Source organism: Canis lupus, chromosome 4 (genome assembly GCF_011100685.1).
Source record: "Canis lupus familiaris isolate Mischka breed German Shepherd chromosome 4, alternate assembly UU_Cfam_GSD_1.0, whole genome shotgun sequence".
In the NCBI taxonomy this organism is placed as follows: Eukaryota; Metazoa; Chordata; class Mammalia; order Carnivora; family Canidae; genus Canis; species Canis lupus.
Window position 1 is genome coordinate 9506597 of NC_049225.1, and position 21893 is coordinate 9528489.

The 21893-nt window shown below is 45.5% G+C and overlaps 1 protein-coding gene across 3 annotated transcripts in view; it reads right to left on the minus strand.

Annotated features, from left to right (window-relative positions):
- The window catches only part of GALNT2 (polypeptide N-acetylgalactosaminyltransferase 2), a 191132-nt gene that overhangs the window by 73325 nt on the left and 95914 nt on the right, over positions 1-21893 (minus strand). For all 3 annotated transcript variants that reach the window (XM_038533940.1, XM_038533941.1, XM_038533942.1), the window contains exon 2: positions 17574-17667. In XM_038533940.1, coding sequence (XP_038389868.1) covers positions 17574-17667 — 94 coding nt within the window. The remainder of the gene's footprint in view (positions 1-17573; positions 17668-21893) is intronic.

Sequence of the window (21893 nt, forward strand, 5' to 3'; positions counted from 1 at the left end):
GAAGAGCCACTTGTCTGCGCCCTCATATTGACCGATGGGGCTGGGTAAGAATCCCCACCCCATTCCAGCCAAACCCCCAGGCAGCCTGCCGGGGTCCCCGACCACTCTGTGAACACACACAGCCAGCCCAAGGCCACCCTGCCTTTCAAGGTCAAGTTTGTCCTTCAAGGCTAATAAGCTTCTTGGAGAAGCAGGAGGTTTCTGATGCTGCCCCACCTGCCTCCCATCACCCCAGACATACTCCTCCCAGCTGGACTGGGAAGGAACTCCTCGCCTGAGAGCGGAATCTCCTGTTTTGTTGCTATTTCTCACCCACAGAGCCCAGCAGCCTATGCACACATGACCAATTGCTTCTGACATCCGCCTCTGAGAAGCTTTCTCTACCTGTGCTGGACAGTGGCTTCCACTCGTTTGCTGACACTGCTGCCCTCGTGAGCCCATCAGTCAGATCATCGCTCGCCACGCAAGCAATTGAGGACTCGGGTTGAACAGCAGTCCTGTGCCAATGCTCAGGTCACAGTGGGGGCTTGGAGGGCCACGGCCAGTGTTCACAGAACGTGAGCAGAGAAGCAGCCGTGAAGAGCAGGGGTCCCAGGCCCAAGACCTGGGCATGAGCTCAGTCCACCCACCCCTCCTCACCCCTAGTCTGCATGTAATCAGAACATTCCACCTCTGAAGTTGTGAAAAATAAACGAAGTAATGACAGCAACAGTAATTCCTAAGCCACTAACTACTGTACAACATTAACTGACTTCATAGGCGGAACTGGCCAAGCAAACTCAATTACCTCCACTTTGCTGATGTAACCCCTACCTAGGCTCCTTGCTTGGGAGGGTCGTTGGGAGATGCCGAGCCCACCCAGCCCCTCCATGGCTTCCCCTGGGGGTCTCACCTCTGCAGCTGAACCTGGGAAATGAGTGGAGAGCCTCACCTTCCTTCCAAGGTTCCTGTGAGCACCTGCCCAGGTGAACATGGCACCTGGCTAGGTGAGCATGGGCTAAAACACATAGGAGAATGCAGTTCATACCTCAGTGCTGCCCAGGAGCACCTTCTGCCTTTGACCTACAGTGCCCAAAAGAAGAGAGAAGGGGGACCGTGGGTAAGTTAACCTATGTCTGCACCTCTATTCCTCCATCTTCATCTGCTATGCCCAGGAAGCACTTAGAAAAAATAATAAACACAATGTCAGTGTCTGCTTGCTTCAGGCAGGGAGACAGTGTGATACCATCACATTTCAATCATGGGCCACGGGGAGAGGGGAGGGAAGGCCTGCTTGGAAGCATGGGAATTACTGCCTGGAAGAGGAGAGTCAGGCTGGAGATCAGGCTAGAACATGGGAATTCTAGTGGCCTATTCTCAGATAATATTAGTTTTGCTGTCAGTCATATCATGATCAGGGAGGCCCCTCAGCTTCTCACTTCCATTGTTTCTTCTTAGAAATAGATACCCCAGGAGTGCAGACAGGAAGCAGAGCACCCAGCAGCCCTACCCTGTGTGCCATGGGCCAGCAGGGGCCAACTGCAGACACAGATGCCATGCTTTGGCTCAGTAGGGAGGGGGAGGGAGGGGGAGGGAAGGGGAAGGAGGGGAAGGGTCCCAACCCCGTGAAGCCGTGTGTGTGTGTGTGTGTGTGTGTGTGTGTGTGCGCGCGCGCGCGCACGCAGAGGGCATGAGACAGGGTGGGAATGGATTTCTGGTCCCATTTCTACCTTCTCATTTCCTGGTGAGTCCCAGAACCCACCCTGTCACCTTTGACATCTGGAAGCCTCTTTTGTAGGGCAGCTCGCATTCTGTTCCTGCTCACATTTGCAGTCCTGGGGAACTACTCACTGCATAAGACAGCCGTTCTATTCTGGGCAAACTTACTGTAAGGAAGTTCTTAATTTTGGAGGAAACATTCACTGCCTTCTGTTTCCCCCAAGTTGGGTGGAACAGGCCAGGACAGAGAAGATGCCAACCCTGAGCAAGCATACGAGGAGTGCAGCCTCTGTCCCGGAGCTATACATACCTTGTGGGAAAAGGTGTGCCAAGTGATATGAACAAGATGAGAGGAGTCTGGAATCCAGAGGTAGAAAAAGCCCCAGAAGAGGGGCATTTGGGCTGGGTCTTCAGACATGAGTAGGAGCCTGCCACGCCCTGGAAGGGCTGTGTTGGAAGACACAATAGGATGGAGGGAAGGGGGTATGAAGCTGGGATGACAGGAGAGAAGGCGAGTCTGTGCCCAGCCCCAAGTCTCAGCCCTAGCTCCACTGCTCAAACTATATTCTCCGCATTCTGAGGAGCACAGAAGCTCTGAGCAGGTGAGTGCTGACCAAATTTGTACTCCAGGAAGTGATTCTGGCTGCGGGGAGAAGGACGGATGCTCAGAGGGGGAACCCCCAAAGTAAGGGCATGGTTGACCCCCAAACACCTGCCCCCTCGACTCCCTGCCGAGGAAGACCCCGTCTACCCCCAGGGATGCGTCCCAGGTCCCCAGAATCACATCTTTTCTTCTCTAAGCCCAGCACCGTGGACCTGAACCTGCGAGGACATCTATCCCCTGTGTGCGCTGCCCTGCTCTGTCCTCTCGGCATCTCCCATCTCCTCAATGAGGAACCACAGCAGAAGCCAGGGCCCCAGGATGGCACCTCTCATTTATGTGTGAGATCTCATTCCTGTTGTCGTCAACCTCGTCTCTCTACCCTCTACGGACTACCTGTAAACCTTTACTAAACCCATCCATGCAGAGCTCATGCTGTGTGTACTATGAGACATCACGAAACTGTGAGGCGGGGCTGCTTCTCAACGTGGTCACCTCCTCCAAGAGGCCCTCTCGGGTGTCCCCGGCTACAGCATTCCTCTTCCCTCTTCCTCACACACACAGCTCCATTCCAACCACAGCTTTGGCACAAGCCTCCTACCGTCTAATAATTTAACTCAAAATTCTGCCGAGGACAGAGTTCAAGTCCACCCTCGAAAACAGAGATGACCGCGTGTGCTCTGCCCTTCCCCAGGAATTACGGAGCGGGTTCTGCAGAGACCCGTGGGTCCTCGCAGGGCCCATCTCTCTGCTTATCTGCACTTGGAGACGCTTTCATGAAAGCCGTCTGACACCGGTACTCAGCCCCTCTTCATCCTGCTCAGCCTTTTTGGTTTGGACATCGGTGTCTAGATAGAGGCGACAGAAACCAAATAGAAACTGATGAGCTCTGCGCTTTCCGCCCGGCGCCCTAGTTCCGGCCAGGGTGGAGGCTGGCCTCCGTCTGCACCTCCACCCTCATAGGCCCGAGCACACCTCCGGCGCACCCCACACATGCACTTGCATCGCCTGCCTGCAGCTCTCTTTGCTGCCTGGTCCCTTTGCTTGCTTGTTCACTCTTTTTGCTCCCAGGCAGGGGCCGAGCCTCAAACCTGCCACGCAGCACATGTTTAATAATGCAAAGGAGTGTCCCACAAAAGGAGCCTTCTACAACCAGGCATGGCCGGCAGCCTCAGCTCGTTCTGCGGCCGCTCCGCTCCCACGGATGCAGGCAGTGCAGGAACCCTGGCCTGCCAGAGCTGCTACCTGCTGGGAGAGGAGGCCAGGCCAGGGCCGGGGAGGGGGGGGCTGGCTACCGGCAGGGGGAAGCCAGAGCACTCCCCCCTCACACCCTTGGATCAACACCCCGAGGTCTCCCGGTTGGGCCGGTCAAGGACACAGTCCCTTTCTAGCCTTCCGAGCCACAAGAAACAATGTCCAGAGGCAGGAGAGGATGAAGCCCGGGGCCACCATCTTGGGAGAGAAGGTTCGGACCAGACGCTCCCACAGGCCTCATGAGTCTCAGCTTGCGGCCCCCGCGGGCTCGGGTCCTCAGGTCAGTAGCGAGAAGACAACTTCCTGCACTTGTACCTACTGGTCCATGCTGCAGACGCGCACCTGCCCACTCTGTGCGGCCATTACCGCACTGCCTCCTGGCCACGTGGACCTCAGCTCGGGCCCGACAATTTCTTCCCGTTTTCTTTTCCTGTCTTTGACTTTCCCCGGCAAGCCTGCCCGCTCACATGCTTCCTCTTTCACGCTGCTTTCTGAAGCCAGAGTTTCTTCTCTCCCCCCGTAATCCGCCCCAGCAGGCTCTTGAGCTACTCCTGACTTTTCAGAATCTTTTTCTTCCTAGCTGAGTACCAGTAGCCCCCCCATTCCCACCCCCCCCCACCACATACCCCAATCTCATCCACACTGCAGAGCAGCACAGCACCCCTCAGGCAGAGAGACCAGCTGGTGATCATAACTGCACACGATCCACGGGGCCCAGACAGAGGCCGCACAGGTGCTGAGGTCCATGGGAGGCCTGGCTCTGTGGTCTAAGGTCAGGACCTGTTCCAGCTACCGTGGGGGTCCTAAGTGCCACCCAGGACAGCATTTCTGCAGAAAAGCTTGTTCCAGGCTCCTAATAACCAACCCTAAAACTGATCTTTTGGAAAAGACACTTTCATAACCAGGAACTGCTTGCATTTGGATGACTCTTTCCATTAAATTTAAAACAATACCACATTTCCAAACAACATCATTTCTTTCTCAAAATTTGTTTTTTGCTAGGCCTCATATTTAAAGCAACAATGATGTCAATCTATGAAGATGAACCTTCTAAAGGGTTAATACCACGAAACCTATGAAAACCCAAGTGCTTAGGGACATACACATGTGGTCTTCACATCAGAGACCTGTCAGATGTGATGGTCCTTTGGCAGATCAGGGCTGTGCTGACATGTGTCCGTCCCCGAGGACAGCCTTGTTGTCACGAGTGTACAAGGGAAGCAAAGTGCCCTGGCTGGTGTGGGTCCCTCCAGGCCAGCAGATTGGGGGGGGGGGGCGGGGGACGGGGGCAGGAGACTTCTGGATTCTGTGCTACTACCACGGCTGTGCTGTACTGTAGTGCTTCACTCAAATCCTCCCCGGGAAGGATGGCTTAAACAAATTGAAAGCCAGTCTGCGTAAAACAGAGCAGCCTCTTCCGGGAAAGCAGCCAAGAAGGGAAATAGAATGTATTTTAAATCAAAGGACAAAGCTCTCAGATTTATTTTAACCTCCTGGTTGATCTCAAATGGAATGTAATTTTACTATACTTAAGAGAAAAAAAAATCCCTAATATTTTTTCTCTAGAAGGTCATAATGCTATAACATGAAAGAGGAGACTGGGGCAAGGCTCGAGCTACAAACAAATATATCCATTTAATGACAATGACATGTAAATAATATTTTATTATTATTTGTCACTGAATAGCTGGTAGGAAAAGAAATTTTGCTCACCAATGAGAAACTGTCTCCTGGAATAAGAAATCGTACACAATTCATTTTTAAGAATGAAAAAAGAGGGAATTCAAAGAAGAGATTAAAAGTTCTTTAGTCACATAATGAAAAGAAAAACTCAGATGTTATAGGGTAAATACCCTTAATTTATTTAAAATTACTTGTGCCGTCAAAATAACTACAAAAATAACCACCCTGAAGCAATTATGATTTGCATTATGAGGTCCATACCTGGCTTGAAATCATGCAATCTTCACATATTTCTTTTCCAAATTTTAAATGGAAACTCTTCATTTTTCCTCTAAGTGACAATGTCTAATTATAATCGATCTAGTTTGTTGTACTTAGTCTCCACTGATCCCCTATTTCATCCCCAATATTAGTAGAAGTATCAAAGTGAACAGAACTGAAGCTGTTGCATTGGAAGTACAGGTGGAGAAAGAGGTAGTAGCCTATTAACCAGTGACCACAGGACAGCCACTTCACCCAGACCCAATCCCATACCATGCAATCACCCTGTAAAATATGTATTATTATTGCTCCATTTTACAGATTGGGAAAGTGTAAAATGATGGTACCACAACTCAAACCCAGGTCTCTCACTTCCCAACGCCGTGTTCCTTCTACTGTGGCCTACGACGCACTTTAAAGGAATTGAAGCAAGCACCAAAGGTAACTCCACAGGTCTGTGCAGGTCGCACTCCCCCTGACAAGCACCCTCTCACATGGCACAAGCCATGGCACGGCCTTCCCCAGGTGTGATGGAGCCTCTGAGTTGAAGCCATGTACTACTCTCTTGAATGCTGACATCCTATGTGGCTGGAGTCAGAAGGAACCAGGGAGGCTATTTCTCTATAAGTGTGGGAAAATCTTTTCATTAAAACTCCTAGCATCCAGCCACTGCTTATGAGTTTCCAGTGATGGAGGAATCATTGTTTCAAAGGGAGTCTGTTTCACCAGACAGCTGGAATTGTTGGCATAGGTTTCCTTATACAATAACAAAAACTGCCTGCAACTTCCACTCTCTGGAGTCTCAAATAAAAAGAAAAAAAATGAGACTTTAGCCTCTTTTGTATGGCGGCCTTCCAAATATTTGGACATCACGATTCCATTTTCCCCTTCTAAGCCGTTCTGTAAAAACATGCTGTTATTTTAAGTGCTCCTCATCAGATGCTGTTTCCGGCCCCCTCACTGTCTGAGTCACATCATCTGGACCTACTCTAGCTTATGAGCATCTGTGAAAACCCTGTGCCCAGAGCAGAACAGAGGAGTTCAGGTGTGGTGTGTCAGCATGAAGGGCACTAAATGACATCTGAATTATTTGCAATGCTCTATTTCTACTAATAGAGCACAAGACAATTCTACTTCTGGCTACTGACCTGATCTCTGTCTGCAGCTTTTTTTCTTACTTGTTGGAAGGTGGGGGGAAGGACATTAGAAGGTTTGTTTTTTTTTTAATGCTGGCTAGGGTGCAAGGAAACAGGCCACCTTGGGAGACAATCTGGTGACCGATATAAAAAATTCTTTAATACGTGCCTTCCCCCTGACCCTGCAGTTTCACTTTTAGGGATTTATTTCAAGGAAGTAATTAAGGGCATATAAAGATTTATCTCTTTACTAGAAACTTTCTATATGTCCTACTGCACAGGATAAGTTCAGGGAGCTTAGGTAACAGTACATTGATGTCATTAAAAATGCTGTATAGGGGGAACGCCTGGGTGGCTCAGCGGTTGAGCATCTGCCTTTGGCTCAGGGTGTGATCCCAGAATCCCGGGATCGAGTCCCACATCGGGCTCCCTGCATGGAGCTTGCTTCTCTCTCTGCCTGTGTCTCTGCCTCTCTCTCCATCTCTCATGAATAAATAAATAAAATCTTTTTAAAAAATGCTGTATAAAAAAATAAAAAAATAAAAAAATGAAAATAAAAAAATGCTGTATAGGAAGTATTCATGGACACGAGAAGGTGTTTATGATAGAATACCCCAGGAAGAAACGGGTGAAGTCCAGTGTGGTGCCTTATGTATAAAAATGTCGATGTAACCAGCTGGTAGAGGCTGCTTGTGGCCTGTCCTGAGCCATCCCAGGAGGGGGAGGGAGGATGGAGGCTTGAGGTGTCGCCCATGACAGGCTCGGAGAGAGCCCTGAGGTGCTATGCCCAGGAGAGGGGGCCTGTGGGGGTAGACTTCTCAGCTAACCCCCAAATCCTTAGCAGTGTTACGTGGTGGACTACTTGCATATTTTTTGTAAAGATTCATGAAAACATGAAAATCCCAGGAGCTGATTCAGAAATTGTGCCTAGGCCCCAGGCCTCCCATACCTGCGCTTGGCACATCTGGCTGCAGACACCACGTCATCTTAGTCACGTGGGTAAGTGCATCTGGATATATGCCCAAAACAAATCCAGAGGAACAGGCAGTGGCAGAGAACGGTGGTGACTTTGGGGTAGTAGAATTACACTTGAATACTTTCCTTATTTTTGCTGATCTGAGTTTCTAATTTTTCCACAATAACATACTGCTTGTTTTTAAAAAGATGCTTCTCCGAAGGATACTCAACCACTTATTTTCCTAATGACAACGCTGTGCAGAGCAGAGCCCTGGGCCTCAGGTCTGGGTCATGGCGAGCCACGCAGAGTGAGCTGTCCCATGGCTGTCACACAGTGCTCCCTGACCATGCGGCCTGCAGGGTGCCTGGCACAGAGAGATTACGGGGGAGGAGTGTTCAACCCTAAGCAACAACCCTGACGTGTGCTACCACATGTGTGAACGCAGAGGACACTACACAGAGTGAAACACACCCATTGCAAAAGGACAAATACCGTATGATTCCACCTATGTGAGGTGTTGGGAGGAGTTGAGTTCATGGAGACAGAAGGAGAATGGTGGCCAGGGACCAGGCTAGGGGGAATGGGAGTCAGTGTTGAATAGAGACGAGTTTCAGGCTGGAAAATGAAAAAGTTCTGGGGATAGACGGGGGTGATGGTTGCACAACTGTGTGAATGTGCTTAATGCTACTCGACTGTATGCTTAAAAATGGTTAAAATGGTGAATCTTATGTTATGTGAATCTTACCATGATGTTTTAAAAAACACATACCATGCTGGAACCCAGTAAATCCCTGAGAAGGAGAAAGGTCAGGGGAGCATTTCTCCCGACTCTGCAGCAATGCTGAATAAATATACAAGTGGTTCATCTCATCTCTCTTCCGGCAGGTGGGAAGTAGAAAAGCTAAAACGTTTCCATTAGCATCAGCGGCAATTCACACTGGGATTTGGGTTCTATTACACACCTCGCCATTCCCGTGTCATTCATCTTTGTGTGAACGCGAGCCATTTCTGTTTGGAGAAATCAACTGTCTCGGGTAATGAAGCAGCAGCAGGCAGGGCCGCGGCGGGAGGAGACCCCGGGACAGATGGGGCCACCTCCCAGACAAGCCAGAATGTAATCAGGACTCTCCCCCTACCCGTGTCTCTCCCCCTTCCACGAGGTTGTAACGAACACCAGAATGACACCACGGTTTCAGAGAGGCAGAAAGAAAATCTCTCAAAGGAGACGTCAGCATCTGAAGGATGAGAGCTGCTTACGAAGAACGTGCCTCAGAGACAGGCCTCGGCCTTCCCACCCCTGGCCAACCTCTGCTTCTCCCTGTCCTGGATCATCGGCCATCCTGCCCCACTGGCCTCATCAGTCAGAGTGGCAGATGCCGAGGATGCAGGATGAGAGGATGCAGGAGGCACAATTACTAAGAGAGACTAATTTTTCAAGGCAGAGGACTTTTTCTGTATCCAGGGGGGAAAAAAGATTAAATTTGTCTCCATCAGGGTGCACCTGGGTGGCTCAGCACTTGAGCATCTGCCTTTAGCTCAGGTCTTGGTTTTGGGGTCCTGGGATCAAGTCCTGGATTGGGCTCCCCACAGGGGGCCTGCTTCTCCCTCTGCCTGTGTCTCTGCCTTTCTCTGTGTGTCTCTCATGAATAAATAAAATCTTTAAAAAAATTCATCTCCATCAGATAGATTTTAAGAAAACAAAAAAACAGACAATCAGCACCAAAAAAGAAACTTCAGTAGTTGATATGGAAGGAATCAGTCCTGGAATCTCAGGGCCAAAGGCCTTCCTTCCATTCCAGACCTGAACTCTGCGAGGAGGGAATCACTCCATTTCTGAGGCAGTGAGGTTGGTGATCCCAACCTCGGATGAGAGGCTGGAAGGCAGCAGAAAGACAGAGGTGAAACAACAGAATCTAGGGCTCTCAGAGTGAGAAAGTGTCTCTGTTTTACATAGAAGGGAAATGAAACTGCAAATAGACACAATTTTTCTAAGGCCAAATACCTGGGGGCAGCGCTAGGCCCTGAGGCCGGTGCCTGGCTCAGGATGCTGGCCTTGTCCTTAAGCCCTGTGGTTCTCGAGGACAGCTCTCACATCCCAGTTGCTGTGCGGCTGCTATTTAGAAATGGCAAAAACACTGGAAAGAGGACACGGGGTGTTGCTATCCAACGCATTCAGGAGTTCAAGAATCTTGCAGCAACTCCTCAACCTCTAAAAAAATTGTGATAGAAGAACATGTCCACTTGAGAATACTGTGCACCCTCTCTGGTGCCAGTGGACTCCCTGCGAGTGCTGGGCAGTTAGCAGGACTCTCCCCATGAGCATGACCTCAGCCTCCTCTGCAAGGCACCAGGAAACCCACCCCAGGTGCAAAGGAAACACAGTACTCCCTCCTTCCTTAGGCAACCGGAGGAGAACTATCTGACTTCTAAGCTGTCTGTGACCCAGACAAAGTGCAGATCTATGAAGGGAAACGGAGGATTCCCTGAGTGACCCTCGAGCCCAGGGAGCTTCCAAGGGAGAACCCCTGGCCAGCATGAGCTGGGTGAGGGCCAGCCTGCTTCACAACCGCACTCAGTCACCCTGATGACAGTGGGATCCGACTAAACAGAAGTAAAAGATGATGCTGACCAGATCTCTCACCCCAATTCCCCAACCTCCTTCTTGGATGGGCTTTAGACTGGAGAGCTTGCTGAGGAAATCACAGGTCTCTAAAAGGCAAACACTAGATTCAATTGTTTAAGGATTTAGCTGCTGCCGTTCACACACTGTGGTTCTGCCCCTGCCCAGAGCTCACAAAGCCCACTGGGGCTGTGCCCTGGCTCAGCATGTAGCATGCAGCTTGGTCTGTGCTCAAGCCCCTAGAATCTACAGCTGGGATGTACATGATTGAGCTTTCAACAGAAAATGAAGGCCAGGACTCCAGCCTCCAGGCCTCCCCTCTGCCACAGCCACTTCACTGGCATGCTTTATTGAAATTCCAGATTCTCCCCCAAAGTACAATGGGCTGGGACAGGAGATCTAGTTAAAAAAAATAATCTGGGCTTTTGTGGCCATGGTTGACTCAAGAGCAGTGATATCCGAACTGGGGCCACATGAGACACTCTTCAGGGATAAAGAAACAGTAGATATTTTCAAGTATTTTTCCTAATCCATTATAATATCCTATTGAAAATATGCCTTAGAATGCATCAATAGATTCGTAAGGTATTATGTGTTTAATTTATGAATATTTTAAGATATACAGAGGGAGAGTGAGCTATACTCAAAATATTTTTGCTAATAGGGTGTTTGGTCAAAAAAGTTGGAGCTGTTGCCTGGGGGCATCATTGCTATCTCTAATCTGGCTCCTACATCTGTCAGTGGGTTTCGTGGCCATGCTGAAAGACACCAGGCTCCTATATTCGGCTTCATGCTGCCTCCTCCCACCCATCTGTCTACAACTGCTAGATATCCAACACCTAGAACACAGGAAGCTACTGAGCTTCTGAGCAACCCACTTTACAAAGTGGAAAGTGCTATGAACAGTGGTTCCTTACAGACCACAACTCTGGTACTGCCCATCATTCTTGTGGAAAATATGTTTCTTAACCATGGCAAAATAACTTCTAAAGGGAAAATTCATGTGTATGCTGATTTAGTGAGAAAAAAAGGTCACAACAAAAACAGATGACATCCTCTGGCAAAATAAAAGGACATAGTGCCTTCATCAAAAGTTATTAGTAGTAACTCAAAAAAAGAGGAAAATCAGTACATTCCTATCTCTGAAGGAAATTACTGTGTAACAGCTAGAAACATGAAAGCCAGGGTCACTATCACATTGAATGGATTTTAACTAGAGTATGACTCTTAATAGTAACATCTAGTATATGCCCTGAAGATGGCTTCCCCCTCCCTCTCCATATATGTCTTAAAATCCACTAGAACACTCTTTTTTTTTAAACAGAAGACAACCCACAGGAAGTCTCTCATTAATCCACACAGTAGAAGCATATCCTATTATTATAATAAAGAAATGCTTATTAGCTAAGTATTCCATTCAGATGCTCCCCACTGCGTGGGTAATGCCTATTTTACATAGGAAGGAACTGTGGCTCACGCTGCTGACTCATCTAGGAGTTGGGAAAGAAGAGAGGGGGCCGCCCTAATAGATATATCTAATGCGCGTGCACACACACACATTTCACATCTAGTGTAACTGGGACAATGGGAAGGGTATGTAGACAAAGGAGGGTCTGTATTCCCTGGGGTGATGCTTATCCAACCTCAGTAAGAAACATCAATATACAGACTCTTCATCATCATCAAAGTAAAAATGTCACGGACTAACTTCTGGTTTCTAGTGTATAAAGAGCTTGGAAGTTATCATTCCATTCTAATAATAAAGCAAAACACTGAACAAGGCAAAACATCAACTCTTCTTAGCTTGCTCAGAGAAGTGAGATCATAGAACATGCTGCTACTCCAAAAACTGGAGAGACCAACAGGTGAGTACAGGGAATCACAGCAGAAACCTCTAGGGGAACGTTGTCTGGGGAATGAAAACCAGACTGTAGTGGATGAACAGCTGGAGGTCACCACAGACAAGGCTGAGAAATAAAAACTCCAGGGGCCTCAGCCATAGGTGGGCCCCCACACCTCTGTAAGTTTTACCACCAGGAGCTTAACTAGGTTTCTCATAGTGAATAGTGGGAGACAGATCCCTTCATGTTTCCCATAGAACAGGAGAGGAGAAAGAATCATTTTGAAATATGCCAGAGCATTCTGTTCTTAACAAGGCCTGCCCTCAAGAGAAATTGTTTTACCACAGCTAACCTATTGGGAGTTTATCAGAGCCTAATCAACCTGGAAAAAGGAGAATACTCATTTCATTTTTTTTTCTTTTTTTAATTTATTTTTTATTGGTGTTCAATTTACTAACATACAGAATAACACCCAGTGCCCGTCACCCATTCACTCCCACCCCCCGCCCTCCTCCCCTTCTACCACCCCTAGTTCGTTTCCCAGAGTTAGCAGTCTTTACGTTCTGTCTCCCTTTCTGATATTTCCCACACATTTTTTCTCCCTTCCCTTATATTCCCTTTCACTATTATTTATATTCCCCAAATGAATGAGAATACTCATTTCAAATCACCTCTAGCCACACTGTCCCACCTATTTGATAGAGAAACTGAGGAGTATTTGTGAAGTTGACAGCCCAGGGGTGCAGATCTATCCTATGACTATAGAATGTGTCCCCTACCCCTCTAGACCTTATCATCATGTCACTAAAGGCCTATTTACTGGAGTTCCTTTTACCCAGCACATCATATCTAGTGCTGAAGAAATACAAAGCATACTAAAAAGCAAAAAAACATAGTTTGAAGAAACAAAGCAAGCGTCAAAACAGACTCCGATATGGTAGGGATGCCAGAATTATACCAGGAATTTAAAACAAGTATGATTAATATATTAAAAGTTCTAATGGAAAAAGTAGACAACATGGAAGGACAAATGAATACTGTAAACAGAGAGAGAAAATTCTTGTAAAAAAATCATAAACAATTATTGGAGATCAAAACACTGCCACAGAAATGAAGAATGGCTCTGATAGACTCATCAGTAAAGCTGATGGAAGAATCTTTGAGCTTGAGAATAAGATAGCAGAAGCTTCCAAACTGAAAAGCAAACATTAAAAAAAACTGAAAAGAAATCAGAACAGAGTATCCAAGAAATGTTGGGCAACTACCAACAGTGTACAAACATGTGTAATGGGAATACCAGAATGAGAAGAAAGAAAGACAGGAATAAAAGAAGTATTTGAAGTGATAATGACTGATCATTTCCTTAAATTAAAGTCAGACACCAAAACACAGCTCCAGGGAGCTTAGAGGGCACCAAGCAGGATAAAGAACAAAGACTAACAAACAAACAAAAAGCACAAACTATACCTAGACATAGCACATTCAAAGTGTAGAAAATTAGTGATTTTTTTTTTAATCTTAAAAGAAGAGTTGGGGGGGGGGGGGACAGCTTTACAGAAACAAAGATTAGAATTCCATCCAACTTCTCATAAACCATGCAAGCAAGAAGAGAGTAGAATGAAATATCTAAAGTGCTGAAAGAAAAAAATTGCCAACCTAGAATTCTTTATCCTGTGAAAATAATCTTCAAAAGTGAAGGAGAAATAAAATAAAGACTTTCTCAGACAACAAAAATCGAAGCAATATGTTGCCAGTAGACCTGCCTTGCAAGAAATATTAGAAGACGCTTTTCAGACAGAAGGAAAATTATATAGGGCAGAAATTCAGAACTCCATAATCAAAGTAAGAACATCAGATAAGGAAAAAGTGATGGTAAAATGACAACTTTAGTTTTCTTATTCTTAATTTATCTGATAGATAACCGTTTATTCAAAAGAATAATAGCAACAATGGATTTGATTATATATGCTTATATATATGTATATACACACATACATGTGAAATAATAACAGTGATGATACAGGAACGGAAGGGAAGAATTCTTAATATTTTGTTATAAAAAACACTAAGTATGAAGCAGGCTAGTGCTATTTGAAATTAGACTTACATTAGTTGTAAATACATATTGCAAACTCTAAGGCAACCACTAAAACTAAGGAAAAAAAATAGGAGAGAAAAATGGATTCATGTAGAATGCTTAATGAAAGCTAAAGAAGGCAGAAAAAAGTGTGGAAGATAAAAATAACAGAACAAGAAGAAAAGAGTAGCAAATATGGTAAATATTAATACAACTAGATTGATAACCACTCTAAATGGCAATGGTTTCAATACACCAATTAAAAGATAGAGATTGTCAGAGTAGATAGAAACAAGACCCAACTGACTGTATGTTATCTATATAGGAAATCCACTTCCAAAACAGAAAGCACTGAGCCCAGATGGGTTCACTAGTGAATTCTACCAAGCATTTAAGGAACAAACCATATTAATTCCCTATAATCTCCTTCAAAAGATAGAAGCTGAAGGAATACTTTCTAACTTATTCTATGAAGTCAGCATCATCCTAGTAACAAAACCAGAGGACATTCCAAGAAAACAAATCAATATCTCTTATGAAAATAGATGCAAAAATCAAAATATTAGCTAATTAAGTACAACAAAGTATAAAAAGAATTATATACCATGACCAAGTAGGATTTATCTTAGGTATCCAAGGCTAGTTCAACATGTGAAAATCAATATAATCAATTGACAAAATCCAACTCATTCATGATAAAAATTGTCAGCAAACTTGGAGTGGAAGGGAAACTTCTTCAACTCGATAAAGAACATCTGCAAAATCCTAGAGCTAACTATACTTAATGCTGAGACACTAGAAGCTCTCCTGCTAGATCAGAAATATGGCAAGGATGTCACCACTTTCCAACATCATACTAGAAGTCTCAGCTAATGCAATAAGGAAACAAAAAAATATAATATAGATTAAGAAGGAAGATGTTTGCAGTTGATATGACTATGTAAAAAATCTGAAAGAATCAAAAACTCCTAGAACTAATAAGTAATTACAGCAAGGTTGTAGGATACAGGGTTAATATACAAAAGTCAATTGTTTTCTTATACATGAATAATGAACAAGCGGAATTTGAAATTAAAAACAAAATACCATATACTTTAGTGCCTCCCCAAATATAAATCTAACAAAACAGGCACAAAATTCATACGAGCAAATTGTAAAACTTATGATAAAAATTTTTTAAAAACTAGGTAAAAGGAGAGAGATTCCACGTTCACAAGAGGAAGACTCAATATCGTCAAGATGTCCATCCATCCTTACCAACTTGACCTAGAAGTTTGACACAAATGAAAATCCCAGCACGTTATTTTGTATCAACAGATTCTAAAGTTTATATGAAAGGCAACAAACAAACAGAATAAGGAACACAACATTAAAGAGAAAGAACAAAGTTGGAGGACCAACATTATCCGAATTCAAGAATTACTATAAAGTAATCAAGATAATGTGGTATTGGGAAGAGAATAGGCTAACAGATCAATGGAACATAATAGAGTCCAGAAATGGACCCACATAAATACAGTCAACTGATTTTTGACAAAGGTGCAAAAGCAACACGATGGGGTAAAGACAGTCTTTCCAACAAATGGTGCTGCAACAACTGGAAAACCACATTCAATCAATCTAGACACAGAACTTACACCCTTCGCAAAAATTAACTCAAAATGGATCACAAACCTATATATAAAAGCAAATTATAAGACACTTGAAACGTAATATAGGAAAAAAAAACTTAGGTGATCTTGGGTAGGGCAATTACTTTTTAGGTATAATATCAAAGCCAAGATCCATGAAAGAACTGATAAACTTCATTAAAATTAAAATTTCTGTTTTGGGAAAGATACTGTCAAGAAAATGAGAAGACGGGATCCCTGGGTGGCGCAGCGGTTTGGCGCCTGCCTTTGGCCCAGGGCGTGATCCTGGAGACCCAGGATGGAATCCCACATCAGGCTCCTGGTGCATGGAGCCTGCTTCTCCCTCTGCCTATGTCTCTGCCTCTCTCTCTCTCTCTCTCTCTCTCTCTCTGTGACTATCATAAAAAAAAAAAAATTAAAAAAAAAAAAGAAAGAAAATGAGAAGACAAAGATGGAGAGAAAATATCTGCAAATGAATATCTGATGGAGGACTGTTATCCAAAATCTATAAAAATGCTTAAAATTCAGTAAGAAAATGAGCAACCCACTTAAAAAAATGGGTGGAACACCTGAACAGATACCTCCCCATAGGAGATAAACAGAGGGTAAATAAACATATCAAAAGAAACTCAATATTATACATTATTAGGGAAATGCAAACTTGAACAATGAGATTTCCACTTCCCACCTATTATAATAGCCCAAACTGAAAACACTGACAACACCAAATGCCTGCTGAGGACGTGGAGAAACAGGAACTGTCATTCATCGCTAGTGGGAATGCAAAATGGTACAACTACTTTGGAAGAGTTTGGTAGCTTCTCCCAACACTACACATACTCTTACTATATGATCCAACAGTCTTATTCCTTGGCATTTACCCAAATGAACTGAAAATGTATTATCTACAAAAAAAACCTGCACACAGATGTTTATAGCAGTTTTATTTACAACTACCAAAGCTGAGAAGTAACCACAATGTCTCGCAGTAGGTGAATGGATAAGCTGTGGTCCATTCAGACAACAGAATATTATTCAGTGATAAGAACAAATATACTATTAAGCCATGAAGAGACATGGAGGAGCCTTCAATACACATTACCAAGTGAAAGAAGCTAACCTGAAAGGGCAACATACTGTATGATTCTAATAGGAAAAAGATGAGTGGTTTCAGGGATTGGGAGGAGAGGGGAACGGAAGAGTTGGAAAACAGAGGATGCTTAGGGCAGTGAAACTATTCTGTAGGATACTGTAACAGTGGATTTATGTCCCCATAGATTTGTTAAAACCACCAAGAGTGAAGACTAATAAAAGCAATGGACTTTGGATGATTGTGATGTGTCCCTGTTGGTACCCTGATTGTAGCAATGTATCACTCTGGTGGGATATGTTGTCAGTGGGGGTGGTATGCATGTGTAGGGGCAGGAAGTATATAGGAATCTCTGTACTTTACGCACAATTTTGCTATGAACCTAGAATCACTCTAAAAAACAGCCTTTTAAAAAAATTTGTGAATCGATATACTATCCTGTATTTTCTATTTTATTCTATTTTTTTTTTCTTTCAACAAATTTTGGGCATTTCCTAGTACACTTATTTCACCACCCACTAATGGGCTTGAAGGAAGACCACAACACATTGCCATAGAGCGGTGTCTCCAGCAGCCCTATGAAATCCATGTTCTACCCCGCAGGCTCCACAGGCTCTACAGGTCACATTCAGCTCTACAGTTTCTGAGCAAGAGGACTTCCCAGCCACTAGCCACCAGCCACCAGCCCAAGGCTGGATGGGTCCCCAGGGGCTGCTGTGGTACCTGGAGGGAGGGTCTCCATGCTTTGTGCTTTCTCATCCCCGTTGCTGTGATGAAGGTCTTTCTTTTTAATTGGGTCAATTTCATTCCAGTCCTCCTACGGGGAACAAAGACACCAAATGAGTTGATCAGTTTTTCAAGCACACCTGCGTTCACCAGTTCAATAAACAGTAAGTGTTAGGATGCCAGTGGACCCCGGGGATGCAAAGGATGAGGGAGAGAGAATTCTCATCTCCAGGACTGCATCCTAGAAGTTCTCAAAGGGTGGAGATTTGAGGGGAGAAAAGTATGGGAGTGACTTTTTCCAGTGAAGGATTTCCACGTCCCTCTTCATTTTATATTTGCATTGTGTATCTATGGGAAGGAAATACTCGAGGCAAATCCCAGGTCTCTGTGGATCCGCGAAGGTAGGGAAGGGAGATGGGGGAAAGTAGATTAAATAACTCAGTAGGGGTTAAATTAAAGCCATTAAAATCAGGGTAGCTCTCCAGACATCTTAGATAGTTTAAGGACACCCTAGGACCCCATTCTCCCTCCGGGCCCCTTGGAGCCCTCCCTTGAGGTTGCTAAATGATTTAATTCCGCTGAATAACAGTGGACAGAGGAGGAAGGACCAGCCAAGCTTTTCCTAGGGCTAACTCTAATAACACTGCCAATGGAACAGAGCTGTAAATTAAGGGTTTAATGTGAAACCAGAATAAGATATAAGTTCTGGCAGAATTTATTCAGCTCATCTGCACAAACAATTTAATCCATCAACATTAAATCAAACTAAAAAACATCTCCATGACCACAGAGCTAAATATATTTTTCAACCACTTGGAATCTGATTTCTGCGAATCAAATAAGAAAGGCTTCTGTATATAACCCAGATCAGAAATGTCCCATGGCTAGTCATTTTCCTACACAGACTTGTGTGAGCCAAGCATTGCCGACTGGCCATTCTCCTGAGCAGATGCTGCCGGGATGATCCGCAGCAGCATTAAGCCCTTCCTCAGGGAGACCCGACCAGTTCCGCGCAGGTCTGTCCAGCTAGCATTCCTCCAGACCAGCGTGGGCTGTGCGCTGTGCAAAAGCTGTCCACTGGAGACATTTTGGCTCTTCAACATGTAAAGTGAGATCTGCAAGGAGGGCAACCCTCGGGGGCTGGGCCAAATCATACATTTTTCCCAAATGTGACTTGCTTTGCCAATAATCTGCATTTTTACTCAAACGGTATGGTAATTAAAGAGCAATCATGCCTAAGCTTCCTCCCTCTTGAGGCCACCTTTTCCTTCAGCTGCTTCTTCAGTGATACAGTTAGGTTTAAACCAGCAGGGTCAACATGGAAATGACAGGTCGAGGCACCCAGGAGGATGACCCCACTGCAGAAACAGTAGTCTGGTGAGGAACCCTCTGGCACCTTGGAGGTCTTTGTCCCACCCAGCTGTGATAATGGCCTCAGTCCTCCAAGCGCCCCAAGTCCTGGGACTTTTGAAGATTTTTATCCTGCATTTTAACAAATGTATTAAAATGCATCTGTATCCCCATTCAAGTATTTTTTGCTGCAAAAAAAAAAAAATTTCCAAAGGTATTTATAATTTGGCTTTTGAGATTATTTGGTTAAAAATAAACTTCCGGTTTACTATTGGCAATGATTTCACAGCAAGTTTGGCAAAAGTATGAGAGGGAGAGACTAACCTACTACTGCCTTTACAATATATGGAAACGTGTGAATACTAATTCGGTAAGTAATAAAGTAACCAGAGTCATGCTGTGCAGGCTTTTAATTAAGCATTATTAATTTTTATTTTGCAGCTTGCTTGTAGCATTTTGTGGCTAATAACTTTTTTCTCCACAGGCATTATACTGGTTAACGGATCAAACCATTTAACCTTGTACTTGAATAAAATCAAAAGTGAAAGTTGCTGGTGGGGCCGGAGCCTTACTTTCTATGTGTAAGAACCACGGCATTCGCTGTACTGTTGACAAAATCAACACTGAAGTAGGCCAACCGTCCATGTTTTCTCAGAAAATAAATGCCTCTTTCTTCCCACAGGCAAGACTGAGTAGTCCACAGGCAACATTCCTTAACCCTGCTCCCCACCCCAGTCCACGAAGCCCACCACAAAACTAAAGTGGGAGATGAGAGTGTGCTGAATGACAAAGTCCCAAGCAGGTGAAATAAAGCTAAGTGCCGTTTATGAACACCTACCATGTGCCACGTGTTGCACACAGATACCTCCCATCCCTGCAACAGCCACCCTGGCAGTTTATAATTCCTATTTCACAATGGGGACGTGGAAGACCAGCAAGCCTAAGCAATTTGCCCACACAGGTCAAAGAAAAAAGTAAGAAGCTTAAAGGTGGCTTTTCCTAAATCAGGACTCAGGCTAAACCAAGTTACAAAAGCCCAATTATCACAAAATCATAAAAATCCAAGGATACGTTTCTAGGAGGTCATTCACGAAGGACTCTCTTATTCTGGACTCCCAAGTCAAGAACTGCAAATTACCATGGTAACTACCTTCTCCTAGAGGAAAATGAGGAGCAGGAGGAGGAAAAGGAGGAACTGCCTAAGCTACTAATAGGGAGCGTTCAGGAGATGCCAAGCTCCCCTCTAAACACTGTGCACACACTGATCTTCCTTACAGTACTCTAACTAGCCCCATTTTACAGATGAGGAAGTTGAGGCACTGAAAGCTAAAGTAGCACAAAGGTCACAACGAGGCTACAATCGAACCCCAGGGGGTTTAGTATTGACTCCACGGTCTCCATCATTCTATGCACTGCCCTTAGATAAGAGAGCTTCCCCTTCTACCAGCAAGATAGACACAGTAAAGCAAAACAAGGTATTAACTATTCATCTCAGAGTATGTCTGAGCACCATAAATTCTTGATCGTTCACGATCATTGATTGGATTTGCTGCCTGAGACAGCCAGTGCCCATGAACGACCCACCACCTGTCAACAGCTCACCCTTCCAGACACCTGTCATGTTCTACTCTCTTCCTGAAACCCTGACCTGTGGCCTTCGCTGGGTGGAAGAAAGTCCCCAGAGACATGGTGGGGACCTGGCAGCTTCACCTCGGCTGAGTGTGTCCGCTGGGGTGCAGACAAGCATCCAACAATGATGGCACCGCGCCACTGAATACTGGCACACCTTGAAGACTGTGGGGGCAGGGCACACTGGCAGCAGTGCCAGGAAGGCTCCAAGAAGCCTATGTATGAGAATTGACAGCTTAGTAGAGATCTGAGGGGGTCAAGAATTAACCTGGCAAGGAGAAATGATGGGCATGAGGGAGAGGAGGGTTGTGGTGGAGAGAACACCATGAAAGACAGGAAACAAGAAGATGTGGAAGTGGCAAGATACGGAGACTTGAGACTTGTGTTCCAGAAACATCACTCTGGCTGTAGTGTAGGCAGCAGAGGGAGGGGATAGAGGAGAGGCCAGGGGGCCATGAGGGCAATGCAGCAAGGGATGGTGGTGAGCTGGCTCACGTCCGGGTCTTGGAGATGCAGAGAGGAGGTCGGCACAGCCATGGGGTGATGGCTGGAAGAGAGGAGCAAGGAAGAAAGGAAAGGATCAGAGATGGAGGCTTCCAACCTGGACATTTCAGACAGGCGGGGCATTCACCACTAAGGAATACGACGACGCTGTGTGGGTGCGGTAATGAATGGTGCTGGGAAATAAAGACAGCTCTGTTTGGGAAATGTTGGGGTTACTGCGAGATACCGAGAGGAGGTGGCTGGCAAACATGGGAGACATGTGGCTGGAGTTCTGGAAAGGCAGGATGAGCATGTGAGAGCACCCTGGGAGGGCAGGAGCTGAGTGAGAATGGGTCCTGGGCCAGTGGGAGATACCAATACTTGAGGGGCATGTTGGGAAGAGTCTCGGCCCGGGAGCTGGAGCCTCGGGTTCTAGCACAGGAGTCTGAGGAAGTCACCAGCCTCTCTCTCCCCATGGGGGGCCCTGGGCTGAAAGGGCCCTGGGACCAGTCCCATGGTCCCTGCTTGCCCAAGCATTCCTGGGGACCAGATACACCCAGCACTTTTTTATCCTTTCTACCTATCTTCCATATGCTTGGTATCTGAAAGCACTTCAGGGCAGGGCATACCTTTGAGGGCAGAAGGGCTTTGTCACATCTCTGGCGTATCCCCGTGGCACCAAGTATGCTGCTGGTCGCACGTCAGATGCATAATAATAAACAGAGTTGAAAAAAGCTCTCACACTACTTACTCAGATTGATTTGACTGGCTTCGCCCACTTTGCAGTGGAAGCTTTTCATTACAACAACCCCCTGCCATACATCTACATACATTACGAGGCTTATTTACGCCCGT